The sequence below is a fragment of the Panthera onca genome, chromosome B4 (genome assembly GCF_046562875.1).
Source record: "Panthera onca isolate mPanOnc1 chromosome B4, mPanOnc1 haplotype 2, whole genome shotgun sequence".
Classification (NCBI taxonomy): domain Eukaryota; kingdom Metazoa; phylum Chordata; class Mammalia; order Carnivora; family Felidae; genus Panthera; species Panthera onca.
This window is the reverse complement of record NC_138345.1, coordinates 67,151,916-67,167,582: the sequence shown is the minus strand read 5'-3', so window position 1 is coordinate 67,167,582 and position 15,667 is coordinate 67,151,916. Positions and strand designations below refer to the sequence as shown.

The 15,667-nt window shown below is 36.3% G+C and overlaps 1 protein-coding gene across 1 annotated transcript in view; it reads left to right on the top strand.

The window, feature by feature from the left end:
* SLC2A13 (solute carrier family 2 member 13) overlaps nucleotides 1-15,667 on the top strand; it is a 381,521-nt gene that overhangs the window by 240,777 nt on the left and 125,077 nt on the right. The window contains exon 6 of the mRNA XM_078449949.2: nucleotides 5,005-5,125. Within this exon, the coding sequence (XP_078306075.2) occupies nucleotides 5,005-5,125 (121 nt within the window). The remainder of the gene's footprint in view (nucleotides 1-5,004; nucleotides 5,126-15,667) is intronic.

The following is a 15,667-nucleotide window of genomic DNA, read 5'->3' as shown; positions in this document are numbered from 1 at the left end:
GTTTTTATTTTTTTTTTAGTTTATTTATTTCAAGAGAGAGAGCAAAAGAGAGCAAGAAAATGCCAGCAAGAGAGGGGCCGAGAGAGAGAATCACAAGTAGCCTCCACTCTGTCAGCACAGAGCCCAAACAGGGCTCAAACTCATGCGCCATGAGATCATGACCTGAGCCGGAGTCAAGAGTAGGATGCTTACCCAATGATTGAGCCACCCAGGTGCCCCAGAAGGCCTAGTTTCTTGTCATAGGTCTCCCCTTTTACCTGTACATATACATGTAAATAGGACTGTTTCATGCAGTTCTGGTTTTTAACTGATTTAATAGGTCCCAGTAGAACCTAATGACAAATGGAAGTTTACACATTCAGAAGAAAACTTGCTGTTCAACAGCCTTGCTAGTGGATTAGTATTACTCCAGTGTGACCCTTCCAGTAGATGCTCATTTCCCTTCCTGATACCAATTGATTCTTATATACTTATTTCAGTGTTTTTGATATATACTTACACTTATAAGTTATATACTTATTTAAATGTTTTATTTTCATTTTTGTGTAGGTATAAATATTCTTATAGTGCTATTAGAATACTGTTTTATTTAAAATTTTCTAAAATTAGCCTAGAATTTTTAAATCTTTGATTTGATTTTGTCCCCTGTCTTGCATTTTTATATGATCTATTTTTCTAAGTTTGCTTATTTTGAGAAAGAGAGAGCAGGGGAGGGGCAGAGAGAGCCCAAGCAGGCTTCACACTGTCAGCACAGAGCCCAAAGCCATTGAGATCATGACCTGAGCCAAAAGCAAGAGTCAGATGCTTAACCAACTGAGCTACCCAGGTACCCCTGATTTATTTTATCATATTGGGTTAAAAATAGTGGGAAAAGTTAAATCAAAATAATTTTTAAATAGGCACTCATTCATTAAAAATTACAACAAATACACTATGCATATCTAGACCTGGACAAAAGAACTCTTTATACAAAGAAATATAAAATATAGAGTCCATGAGTAATTTTAAATGGAGGACATTTTATGGTATTCTTACCTTAGAGCTTGGTCAGAGAAGTAGTCTTTCTTGTAAATACTACAGATTTAAAGACAACCTCTTGATTCTTTTAATAAAAGGTCTGTATCTATGTAGCTTTACTGTAGTTAATCAGAAAACCAGAAACACTGTTATTTTTCCCCAAGGATCTTGCTAGTAGAATCTTTCTGAAAACATCACTCAGAGGCTGTCTCCATCAAAATTACCAGAGGTGCTTATTTTGAAATATGCATTCATGGACCTTATCCCAGATTTATTAAATTAGGATCTCTGAAGACGGGGTCTGGAGCATGTACTTTATTTTTTTTTAATATAATTTATTGTCAAATTGGCTTACATATAACACCCAGTGCTCATCCCAACAAGTGCCCTCCTCAATGCTTATCACCCACTTCCGCCTCTCCCTCACCCCCATCAACCCTCAGTTTGTTCTCTGTATTCAAGAGTCTATTATGGTTTGCCTCCCCTGGAGCATGTACTTTAAACAGGTTCCCCAGGGGCACCTGGGTGGCTCAGTTGGTTAAGCATCCAACTCTTGGCTTCGGCTCAGGTCATGATCTCATGTTTTGAGAGATCAAGGCCCATGTTAGTCTCTGTGCTGACAGCACTGAGCCTGCTTGTAATTCTCTCTCGTGCTCTTTTTCTCTGACCCTCCCCTGCTTGTAATCTCTCTTTCTCTCAAAATAAATAAATAAATTAAAAAAAAAAAAAAAAAAAAACAGGTTCCCCAGGAGATACCTGTGTACACAAAGTGTGCTTTATTAGAGTCATGGGAAGGGGAATTACTATTTTTCTAAGTATTTATTAATTATCCAGCCTTGCATCAGGTAGTTAATGTAACTTATAACATCTGATATTTTTGAGCATGTTATTTATCCAACACACTTCACTTTCTGTGAAGAACATCTTTATTAGGAAAATTATATCAGAATCAAAAATTTCACAGTATACTTAGTTAAGAGAAATTCTTCTTTTAAAATATAAAGAATATACCCAACGTGCACAGAACACTGGAGAATATCTAAGGCCTTCCTTAATTGGACTTAAATCTGGGTTGGAGTAATGATTCATCAGGCAATAACTATAATTTGAATACTGGCAAGTGGCTAAGATATCTGTAAGTTATTAAATGGAAGGAAATAGATAATTCAAGTAGTTTTAAGCCTTAAAGGTATATGAATGAATATATGACAGGAGTACGTGATCATTTTAAAATTTATTCCATAAATGAAGTCGTTAAAGATACCATTTCCTTCCCTTAAGGAGGTTATCATCTTGAAAGTTTATTTTACAAGTCATATATGTGATATATCAATGATATATGTGATATATCACATATATGTATAAAATAATTTATGCCCAAACATATGTGATGCCAGTAACCTGGAGATCTATTTAAAACTCAAATGTTTGATCCCCATTTTCTGAAGACTGATTCAGAGGTTTATGTACATCCCAAGCATTTGCTTCCGATAGGAAATCAGGACTGAAAAACACTGCTATATGTAATAAAGAATGGAAAGGTATAATATTGATTTTAAAAAAGATTGTCATCCAGAATGCATTAAGATAAAATTAAATTTGCACTTAAGAAGGGTTAAACCTTCAGCTCTTTAGGAATTTTGTGTATCTAGAATGGTCCTTTCACCATATTTTGCAGGTAAGTTGGACCTTTTCAGGCATAGATGCAAGAGATATGTTGTACATATTGCAGAACTCTTGACTCAAATATGTACCATATTAACCCTGTGACCTCATAGATAGTCTGAAGATTTTGTTTTCTTCAAAAATATTCAATATTGCAAAAGTCTGTGGCACTATGGTCCCTTCATTCAACCAATACTTGTAGGGATCTGCTGTGTGCTAGGCATTAGAGTTGGAAGTACGTGAGTCTGTGGTAGGTACACCATCTAGAGTTTACATTTCATTTGTAAATTATTTGATTATTTGATAAACACGATGAAAGAAAAGTATCCTGTTTCCTTACAATGTTAAAGTATCAAAGTTTCCAGGTTGAAAAAAACACTTAAGGACCTAGGTTCTTTGATAGACAAATTTACAGTAAATATCATGGTTTGTCTTATTTGAAAAGAGAGGGATGATTTTCATAATAGACCCAGTATATCTCCTCTCTTTCCAAAAGACCTCTTTTCATTTTCCTAGTTCAGGGCTCTGATAGTCTTTTCAGAAAAGAAACTCCTGAAACTATTCCTAGTTCTGAGTTTAAGCCAACAAGGGGAAAACAAACTATGATTTTAGGTTCATGGCATTTTTTGGCCCAGTATGGCAAAATGGACTTCCTATCTCCCCTTCAGGCCTCCCCTTCCTTCAACTTTTTTCTACAGTTTTGAGTGTGTGTTGCTGCTGCTTCTTATGACATAGTATTACCAAATACATGGTATAGCATTACCAAAATCTTTCAAGTTGAGTATGGCATTTAAAATTCACTGCAGAAATAAGCCATACAGAGAAAGACAGATACCATATGGTTTCACTCTTATGTGGATCCTGAGAAACATAACAGAAACCCATGGGGGAGGGGAAGGAAAAAAAAAAAAAAAAAAGAGGTTAGAGTGGGAGAGAGCCAAAGCATTAGAGACTGTTAAAAACTGAGAACAAACTGAGGGTTGATGGGGGGTGGGAAGGAGGGCAGCGTGGGAGGGAGGGCAGGGTGGGTGATGGGTATTGAGGAGGGCACCTTTTGGGATGAGCACTGGGTGTTGTATGGAAACCAATTTGACAGTAAATTTCATATATTAAAAAATAAAAAAAAAATAAAAAATAAAAAATAAAAAAAAAAAATAAATAAAATAAAATTCACTGCAGTTCTGCAAGGTTAAGTATTTTCACTAAGCCCCATTTTATAGAAGACAAAATTGATCTTGGGCCTTGCCCAAGATCACAAGAGTCAAGAAACGGCAGAGCTGGAAATTAACCACAGATTTAATTTGACCCATCCCCTGTATCTTAAACACATACACCCCAGCCATTATATACTCCCATTGCATTCCACAGTGCTCCCTAACGTTCTTCTTTTATCCATTCGTTTAATAGGATTTTGGGTCATATCTTAAATTATCTCCCAGTTTAATCAGTAAAAACTTTACTACTATGTAAATACCCTCCCTAAATTCCATATTTTAAACTCATTGCGCCACTCCAATTAATTGTCCAAATTACTGCAATCATATTTTCTTTCTTCTTCCTTTTTGTGACTCTTTTTTGTTTATCCTCACAGTGGCTAGAACAATAGTCAAATATGAAAACTTTGTTTTTTACTGTCAGGATGTCTCTAAGGGTCTCAAAAGTGAGCCTTTTAAGTGATGCACTTAATCACTCTTTCTACAACTTAAAATCAAAGATTCTACTTCCAAATACCAACAGGAAAGACAAATTAATGCATGTGATATATCATCTCTGGAACCTTAAAGTCACGAAAAAAGAAAGCTCGTCTTCCTTGAAAAGAAATGTTCTGAATTTCAGCTGCTTTTGAATTGTTCAGCATGTTTTTAGTTTACTGATTTGGGGTCTTACATGAGAGAATGCCATTAGAACAATTTTCTTGGCAATGAAAGCAACATGTGGTGCGAATCTATTGCCTTTCATTTTTCTGACATCTTGGGCACGTAGTAATGCTGGTCATGTTAATTGCTTTTGAGACTGTCAAAAATCCAATGTTTTCTGGTTTTTGGTTATTTAAGAAAATTACCATCAGTCTACTGCTTGGCTAGCAAATATATTTGCTTTGAATTTCACTGTTTTCTTGTTTCACAGTGAATGTGCTAGTGAGTTTTTCTGATAATCTGTATATTTACTAGGAACATTTTTTTAAATACTCCAATGAAGATAAAGGTGTTTTTTCAGAGATATGTCTTGGAAAACCCAGTCTAGTTTGAAATAATGTTGCCAACTATTCTCTGATGTAAAACTTGTTTTTTTTGGGTTTTTTTTTTTTTTGTTTTTTTAAAGGTACCACTGTGGCACTCATTATTCTTGCCTTGGGATTTCTGCTATCAGCCCAGGTTTCCCCACACATCACGTTTAAACCAGTAGCTCCATCAGGACAGAACACTACTTGCACAAGATACAGGTGAGTTTTCAGAATGGTCCCTTAACCTAACTCTAGTACCTTCTAGTACCTTTTTGTTTACTTTTAACTTTTCTACAATTTGAGAGATAAGTAGAAGCTTGCATACAGAGGAAGGTAAGGGTGGGAAAGGTGACGGGAAGGGACCACCAGAAGGAGGAATAGCATTTGCAAAGACACGAGGGTAAAAGTGTTTAAGGAAAAAGGGAGTTTGACACAATGTTGATGATGTTTTTCTGGAAATTAAAAGTTGGGATTGTTATGCAATCTAAGCAGAAATACTGTGAGACCATTTTAGATTATATACGACTCAGTGGCATCTACATTCCAGGTAAAATAAATAACTTTAGTGAGCAATTAAACTCTTCTATGATATACATGTCTGATATAGTAGATTATAATCTGCATATTCTAACAGTCTTCACAGAGTTCCACAGGTATCCCCTCATTCCTGTAAGCAGAAAAGGAAGTTTTCTTTCACTGCTGGGGTTCTTCTCGAGCATTAGAAAGTAGAAAGAGATGGTGGAAGAAAGTGAAATATATTCTGATGGCCAACTGCAGGTGTAGGGGCTCCAATGTTAAGTCTAATGGTAGACACACTGTGTGATTAGAAGTTGGAGAGATGGATGGATAGACAAGTGGACTGAAGAATGAACAAACGAATTAATTAGAGATTGAGCAGAACAATTATCTAGCAGCAGAGTTTCAAAGTTTATAACTTCATTTTAGTGGTTGAAAAGGTTAGCAGCCCCTTTAAAATATATGGCTAGAACAAGACCTAGGTTTAAAAACAAAATATGATATTCCATCAGCCTCAATTAGATGGACACAGTCAATAGGTGAATGATTTGTTAATTTATTAACTTTTAGTCAGATACTCCTATATGAAATTAAAATGTTACATGGATATACTGAATTCCACTTGGGATCCACTTGCAAGTTCTTATTGAGCAGGTATTATATTTATGGTGGAATTCTCATTACAATAATGAGGAAGCTATATATTGCTATGCCTTCCTGGTCAAAAATTCTGATATTCACTTTCCTTTAGAGGTAAATGGTTATACTCCTTCTTTCTCTTACTAATAATGTTACATATTCATTGGCTTACTGATTTTTTTAGTAGTCTTTATCTTGTTCTAAAGAAGACTTAAAGATAAAAGAAGTTAACTTTAGAATAGACCATTCCTAGATGTAGTGATGTTTACTTTCTTTGGACATCCCTCATCAACTGCTAGATGATAGAGCCATTACCAGAATTCTGCGTGCTCTACTTTTTTTCTTTTTTCTTTTTTTTTTAATGTTTATTTTATTTTTGAGAGAGAGGGCAAGTGAGCGGGGGAGGGGCAGAGAGGGAGACACAGAATCCAAAGCAGGCTCCAGGCTCTCAGCTGACAGCACAGAGCCCAATGTCGGGCTCAAACTCAGGAACCAGGAGATCATGACCTGAGCCAAAGTTGGCAACTGACTGATCCACCCAGGTGCCCCTTCTTTTGTTTTTCTTGATGGATATTTTAAGTAAAATGTTTTCAGCAGTTACTTCTGACAAATTATTTAAAAAATCACTGTTGTTTGAGCAACAACTCTAGTATGATATCTGATTTAGATGGAGTAATTTAGATTCAAAGACTGATAACATGCATGGTCAAATCATCTAAAGATAGAAAGTCAGCTGGAGTATGAGAAAAGTTTTATGAGCTTCTGATACACAAAAAGAATAGATAACTCTTTAATGATTTTCATAATAAATTAGCTTTCTTGACATCAACTTTTAAAGTTTAAATAAAAATACTTATTACCCTAATATAGTTTGCGTAGAAGTTTATGATTATCAACCTATTAATCCTTCTGTTCCTTCTAAGTTGTCATCTACCTAATATCTCAACACCAAGGTATAATGGAGTAGGAGAAGTGATTCAGCCTACTTTTATTCTCATCACAAAAATGGGCAGCAGTTTTTAAAGCGGAACCAAATTTTTGATGTCCTTTGGGAGTTGGTAAATGTGAAAAACGGTTATATATTTTGTGCCTTCTTTCAGGGTAACATATTAGCCTTTGTGGGTATTTGACAGTATGTATATATAGTCTGAGTGATTTTATAAAATAGGCCTGCATTCCCCTTACTTATTTTATTCTGTTATCCTTACTGATTTTGTTCTTGTTTTTGTTAAGACTATGTATACATTTTCCCCTTTAAGATAAACAGGAAAGTCATGTTTGTAATACAGTACCATAGGATGAGTAATGTTTAGGCTGTAAATGTAGGTGCTGTGCTTTTCCCATGGAATTGAGCAAATAAGACAGATTTAAAAGGGAAATTGATTTAATATCTATATTAAAAATACTGTATACTATTGATGGAAGTGTAAATATTTTTTCTTCATTTCGGAAAGAATACAGTTCTGCCTAATAAAAATTAAATGCCTATGCCCACTGACTTAATACTTCTATTTGTAGAGATCTGTAGACTGTAGTGGTGAGTATGTAATCCATTCCAATTAGAGTCCAGTAGATGATTTACAAAAATGAATGGTTCAAGAATGGTGGTTCTTTTTTAGTTTGATAAATATTCATTATGTGGCAGGCATTAATGTAGGTTTGGGCCCATAATATTGTAGGTTGAGGGTCACTAAGTATTTGAACCCAAGAGATTGACGATTCTAAATATTTTCCAGTGTGAACTTCCCATTTTTGGATTGTTTTGATTTTTTTTGTTGAAGTGTAATTAACATGCAGTGCTATATTAGTTTCAGGTATACCTTTCACATTGGTGACTTATTTTATAACTGTGAGTCTGTTCTTCTTCATTCCCTTCACCTATTTCTCCTATCCCTCCATCCACCTCCAATCTGGTAACCACCTTTTGTTATCTATATTTAAGAGTCTGTTTGGGCTTTTTGTTATTGTTTCTTCGTTTTGTTTTTTAGATTCTACACATAAGTGTAATCGTATAATATTTGTCTTTCTCTGTCTGACTTAATTTCATTTGGCATAATGCCCTCTAGGTCCATCCATGTTGTTGCAAATGTTAAGGTACCATTCTTTTTTATGGCTGCATAATATATAAATACTGTATATTCTTTGTCCATTCATTTACTGGTGGACACTTGGGTTGTTTCATACCTTGACCATATGTATAATAAACATAGGGGTGCATATATCTTTTTAAATTAGTGTTTTTGTTTTCTTTGGGTGAATAACCAATAGTAGAATTATTGGATCACCTGATATTTCTATTTTTAATTTTTTGAGGAACCTCCTTCCTGTTTCCTGCAGTTGTTGCACCAATTTACTTCCTGCCAACAGTGCAGGAGGATTCCCTTTTCTCCATAGCCTGGCCAACACTTGTTATTTCTTGTCTTTTTATTTCTAGCCATTCTAACAGGTATTAAGGTGATTCCTAGCTGTGGTTTTGGTATGCATTTCCCTGATGATTAGTGATGTTGAGCATCTTTTCATGTGTCTTTTGGCCATCTGTATACCTTTTTAAAAAAAAAAATGTATATTCTCGTTTTCTATGCATTTTTTGATCAGATTGTTTTTCTTTAGTGTTGACTTGTATAATAAGTTCGTTATATATTTTGAATATGAATTCCTTCTGGGATATGTCATTTGCAAATATCTTCTCCATTCAGTGGGTTACCCTTTTGTTTTGTGGATGGTTTCCTTTGCTGCGTAAAGGCTTTTTATTTTGATGTAACCCCAATAGTTTATTTTTGCTTTTGTTTTTCTTGACTGAAGAGACATTCATAAATATGCTGCTAAGGGTGGTGTCCAAGAGATTACTACCTATGTTTTCTTCTAGGGTTGTTTGGGTTCCAAGTCTTACATTTAGGTCTTTAATCCATCTACAGTTTATTTTTGTGTATGGTGTAAGAAAGTGGTCCAGTTTCATTTTTTTTTTAATGTAGCTGTACAGTTTTCCCAACACTATTTATGGAAAAGACAGTCTTATCCCTTATTGTACATTCTTCCCTCCATTGTCATTAGATGATTGACCATATAAATGAAGGTTTCTTTCTGGATTCTTTTTTTTTTTTTAACTGTTTATTTGAGAGAGAGATAGAGAGAGAGAGGGTGCGAGAGTGTGCACACACTGCAGAGGAAGAACAGAAAGAGAGGGAGACACAAAATCTGAAGCAGGCTCCAGCACAGAGCCCAGCACGGGGCTTGAACCCACAAATCATGAGATAGTGACCTGAGCCAAAATCAGATGCTCAACCTGCTGAGCCACCCAGGTGCCCCAAGAACTCTCCATTTTATTCCATTGATATATGTGTCTGTTTTTGTGCTAGGACCACACTGTTTTAATTACAATAGCTTTGTAGTATATCTTGAAACCTAGGATTGTGATACGTCCAGCTTTGCTCTTCTTTCTCAGGAAAGCTTTGACTAGGTCTTTTGTGGTTCTAATACAAATTTAGAATTATTTGTTCAATTTATGTGAAAAATGCTGTTGGTATTTTGATAGCATTGCATCAGATCTGTAGATTGCTTTGGGTAGTATGAACATTTTAATGATATTAATTCTTCCAGTGTATGAACATGGTATAACTTTCCATTTGTGTTGTCTTTAATTTCTTTCATCAATGTCTTATCACCTTCAGTATAGGCCTTCCACCTCCTTTGTTAAATTCATCCCTAGGTATTTTATTCTTTTTGGTACAATTATAAATAGAACTGTTTTTTTTAAATTCTCCTTTTGCTACTTCATTATTAGTATACGGAAAATGCGAGAGATTTCAATATATTACTTTTGCATCCTGCAACTTTTCTGAATTCATTCAGTTGTAATGGTTTTTGGTGGAGTCTTTAAAGTTTTCTATATGTAGTACCATGTCATCTGCAAGTAGTGATGGTTTTATTTCTTCCTTACCAATTTGGATGCCCTTTATTTCTTTTTCTTGTCTGATCACTGCCATAGGATTTCCAGTACTATGTTGAGTAAAAGTGGTAAGAGTGGACATCTGTGTCTTATTACTGAACTCACTGGAAAATCTTTCAGTTTTTTGCCATTCTTAACCATTTTTTTACCATTAATATGATGTTAGCTGTGGGTTTTTCATATATATGGCTTTTATTATGTTGACATATGTTCCCTCTAAATCCACTTTATTGAAAGTTTTTACCGTTAATGGATGTTACATTTTGTCAGATGTTTTTTCTGCATCTATTGAGATGATCATTTGGTTTTTATCTTTCCTCTTGTTAATGTGACATATCACACTGATTGATTTGTGAATATTGAACCACCCTTGGATCCCTGGAATAAATCCCACTTGATTATGGTGAATGATATTTTAAAATGTATTGTCGAATTCAGTTTGCTAATATCTTTTTTTAGGATTTTTGCATTTGTGTTCATCAAAGATACTGGCCTGTAGTTTTCATTTTTTGTAGTGTCCTTGGTTTTGGTATCAGTGTAGTACTGGCCCAAGTTTTCCTTCCTCTTCTGTTTTTTGGAATAGTTTGAGAAGAATAAATATGAACTATTCTTTAAGTGTTTGGTAGAATTCACTTGTGAAGCCATCTGGTCCTGAACTTTTGTTTGTTGGGAGTTTTTTGGTTACTGATTCAACTTCATTACTAATAATTGTTCAGTTCATATTTTCTGTTTCTTCCTGATTCAGTTTTGGAAGATTGTATGTTTCTAGGAATTTATCCATTTTTTTCTAGGTTGTCCAATTTTTTGGCATATAATTCTTCATAATATTCTCTTATAATCCCTCTGTATTTCCTTGGAATCAGTTGTTATTTCTTATCCTTCATTTCTGATTGTATGTATTCATGTCCTCTCCCTTTTTTTGTTGATGAGTCTGACTAAAGGTTTATTATTTTTATCTTTTGAAAGAACTGGGTCTTGGTTTCATTCCTCTTTTCTATTTTTTTTTTTTTTTAGTCTTTATTTCATTTATTTCCACTTGAATCTCTATTATTTCCTTCCTTCCACTTGCTATGAGATTTAATCATCTTTTCCTAGCTCTTGTAGGTGTAGAACCAGGTTTTTGAAATTTGTTTTGTTTCTTGAAGCTGGCTTGTATCACTGTAAACTTACCTTCTGTAACTGCTTTTGCTGTGTCCCAAAGATTTTGGACAGTGTATTTTCATTTTCATTTTTCTCTGTATTTTTTGATTTCCACTTCTATTTCTTACTTGACCCATTTATTGTTTAGTCTCCATGTGTTTGTGTGTGTTCCAGAATTTTTTCTTGTAATTTATTTCTAGTTTCCTACCATTATGGTTTCCATACCTACCATTATGGTAGGAAAAGATGCTTGATAAGATTTCAGCCTTCTTAAATTTATTGAGAATTATTGTGTGACCCAACATATGATCTGTGCAGTTGAAAAGAATGTGTATTCTGTTGTTTTTGGATGGAATGTTCTGTATGTATCTGTTAGGTTCACCTGGTCTAATGTGTCTTCAAAGCCATACTTTTCTTATTGATTTTTCTGTCTGGATAATCTATTTATTGATGTAAATGGGGTGTTAAAGTTCCCTACTCTGGTTGTATTACTCTCAATTTCTCCCTTTAAGTCTGTTAATATTCATTTTATTTTGGTGCTCCAATCTTGGGTACATAGATATTTACAATTGTTATATCCTCTTGTTAGGTCAATCCCTTATGTGTCTTGCTACAGTGTTTTTAAGTCAGTTTTGTCTGTTGTAAGTATTGGTACCTTGGCTTCTTTTTGCATCTCCATTTTCATGAGATATGCTTTCTGTCTCTTCGTTTTCGTTCTGTGTCTTTAGGTCTGAAGTGAATCTTATGTAGGCAGCATATAGATGGGTCTGATTTTTCATTTATTCTGTCACCATATGTTTTTTGATTGGATCATTAAGCTCATTACACTTAAAGTTATATTTGATAGGTGTTTCCTGATTGCCATTTTGTTCATTGTTTTCTGATTATTTGTACTTACCTGTTCCTTCCTTTTTACTCTATCCCCCTTATAGTTTGATGGTTTTCTTTAGAGTTATGCTTGGGTGCCTTTCTCTTTCAATTTTCTGTATCTCTTATAGGTTTTTGATTTGTGGTTACCATTGGTCTCATATATATCTGGTGTGTATAGCAGTCTGTATTAAGTTGATTGTCACTTAAGTTCAAACACATTCTAAAAGTATTAATTCTTTACTCCCCCTCAATGTCTTATGTATATGAAGTCATATTCTGCATCCTTTTATTTTGTGTATCCTTTGACTAATTTTTGTAGGTATAATTGATTTTACTTCTTTTGTGTTTTCATCTCCATACTGGCTTTATAAGTGATTAATCTACTTCCTACCTTTACTATATGTTTGCTTTTTTTTTCTTTCAGAATTTTCTTATTTCTCATTATTTCCACTTAAAGAATTCCCTTTAAGGTTTCTTATAAGGTTGGTTTAGTGGTGATGAACTCCCTTAACTTTTGTCTGGGAAACTCTCTATCTCTCCTTCTATTCTGAATGATAACATTGCTGGGTATTCTTGTTTATAGGCTCTTTCCTTTCAGCACTTTCAGTATGTCATGCCACTCCCTTCTTGCCTGCAAAATTTCTGCTAAAAAATGTTGTTAGTTGCATGGTGTTTCCCTTGTATGTAATGGTGTTCTTTTCTTTCATTTTTTTCTTTGCATGCATAATTTATATTTATTGATTTCCTGGCTTTCATTAGCCTATGATAACAGCAAAAATGCATTACGGAAGAAAATGAATAGTGTGAGAGCGAACCTTGGCATAATGGATAAATCAACACATGCTTGGGGTAAATATAAAGCTTTGTTAATTATCATAAGCAGTTACAATTGATGAGTGATATTTCACTACGTATCTTTCAGCTGATTAATGGCATTTTTAGAGTCATTTTAATGGGAAGCTGATAAGTTGGCTACATTTACATTTTAATCAGAGTATTTATGATAGAGGCAGCCCCGGAAACTCATTGGCAGATGATCAGGCAACATTCCCTGAGGGATTGGGGCAGGGAGTCAGCTTTGGAATATGGCCACTCACCTATTACTTCTGTTATTTATCCAAAAGTGTCTGTATGGGGAAGGGGATGAGAACTCTAATGGCCTCCTCACCACTGGCCACACTCCTACACTCCAGTTAATCTCCAGGAGAAAGGGCCAGATGCTTGTCATGCCCAGAGAATGGAACCCCGGTCACACTTGCATGTCCTCTGTCACTGGGTGTCACATGCCAGTGCCATGGGCAGTAGCAGCAGCTCCTAAGCTTCCTCACCAAGGATTCCACATATGAGGGAGAGATCTTGGCCTGAGGAAAGACAATACTGTTGGGGCCTGCTTCCCCTATTTCCTAACTGGGTTGACAGCCAACTCAACAAGCTCCAAGGAGAGCACAGAAGAGACCACAGCTTAGATCCAGAAGAGCATCTACTCACATATATTACTCAACAGCTCCCATTTTAAACCTAGAAGCAGGGCCTGCACCTGAGTTGTAAGCCATTAAACTCTGGTTCTATTAAACAAGAACAGGAGTTAGGATGTGGAACAGAGAAAAGTTCTTGAAAGGAAGTAAAGAAGTAAATCCTCATGTAGCCATACCTTTCTGCTCCCTTTGGAGGAGAGGGGAGGATCCCTCCTCTGGAATTGCCATTAGGAGAAGAATAATATGGAAGCTTCCATTATCCTCCTGAGCAATTACATGTTCAGAAGTCAGGAAGAGGCAAAAGCTGTCTCCTAAGCTAATACTTTGTTTCCTTTTTTTTATTTTTCATTACTTAAAACTTCTCCCTTTATCATTACTTTTTGTCATTTTAATGGCTATGTCCTTTGGTGTGGACCTCCTTGGGTTCAACTTGTTAGGGACTCTCTTTGCTTCCTATACCTTGATGTCTGTTTCCTTGCCCAGATTAGGGGAGCTTTCAGCTATTATTTCTGCAAATAAGTTTTCTGTCCTCTTCTCTCTCTTCTTCTTCTGGGATCCCTATGATATGAATGTGTTACTGATTATTTTTTATATTTTTATCTCTTTATTGAAGTTCTCACTGAGCTAATTCACTCTTAAGTCTAGTGAGTATCTTTGTGGTCATTACTTTGAATTCTTTATCAGGCATACCGCTTATCTCTGCTTCATTTTAACTTTTTTGCTGTGATTTTGTTTTATTTTTTCATTTGGAACATATTCCTCTGTCTCCTCGTTTTGTCTAACTCTTTATGTTTGTTTATGTGTATTAGAAAAGTCAGCCACATCTCCTGATCTTGAAAGTAGTGACCTTGTATAGAAGAGGTCCTGTGGTGCCCTGTAGTGCAGTCCTTTGTGGTCACCATAACCAGGTCTCAAGAGGTGTCCCTTGTGTGGGCTGCATATTCCTTCATGTTGTGACTAAGCCTTGATTGATTTCAGCCTGGCCAGTTGTAATGACCCACTTTGCCTGGTGTGGGCACACTGGGCCAATAATGATCCCTAGGCTATTAAGAGGCCAGTCTATGGCAGCTATGGGCTTTTTGGTGGGTAGGGCCAGCAGCCAGATGAGCTGTCTGCAGTTAGCCCTCACTGAAAGGCAGTGGTTGCTCCCTTGCGCCTCGCTCCCAGGCTCTTACTGGTGGTCGGAGCCAGCAGTTAGCCTGGTTCTTGGCAGTTAACAAGCTCTGCCATAGCTGCAGGTGCACCAAAGGGCAGCAACTAAGAAGCTCAGCTGCTGGAACTGCAGATACTCTGGTGTGTGGGGTTATATCTCCTGATTCCTCATGGTGGGAGTAACTTGGATGTAGCACCAGTCTTTGCCCAGGTTGCTTGCAGGGTCTGGTGGAGCAGGAGACAGTTTGGAGAGAAGCCTGCCTTTGCCAAGGTGGGCAGGTTGTATGGGGTCCACAGAAAAGTGCTGGGGTGGGGCACACGGTGCTAGCAGAGTAGATGGAGAGTATTAGAACTGGGTCCTCATGCATCCAGCTATCTAGGCTGGGGGATGGGGAAGAGAAATGGTACTGCAAGCACTTTTGTTCCCGAGAAATTTCCTGAAGGCCCCCGAAATTTCCTGAAATTACCTCTTCAGCACATGTTCTAAGATAAGCCAGTAAATCTTCCCATACACCTCTAGGTGCTTTTCAAACTGCTGCTTTGGTTGTGTGTCTTAGATAGAATTATTTTGCTGACTCTATCAGCGAAGGGACTCAGTTTCCTACCACCTTCTGCTCTCCTGGAGGTAAGCCCCCCCCCCCCCCGTTGTGGGGCTCAAACCCACAAACCATGAGATCAGGACCTGAGCCAAAGTCAGATGCTTAACCAACTGAGCCACTTAGGCACCCCTCCTTCCATTTGTGATTAGTCTCACTAGTAGGCTTGATTTCCAGCATTCATCCCTCTTATGCTTTTTGATGTGGCCTTCTCTGTATGAGTAGCTGGACAGTCCCTTCTGCCAGTCCTCAGGTTGTCTTTAGTTAGTTGCAAAGATGTAGCTGTTATCTCAGTGTGTCCATAGGGCAAGGTGAGTGCAAGATTCTCCTACTCTATCATCTTTCTCCAAACTCCAGAATATTTCAATTTTTTAAATTACTGATATTTTATTCCAAGACCTGGTTCTATTTGTGTGAAGTGAATTTA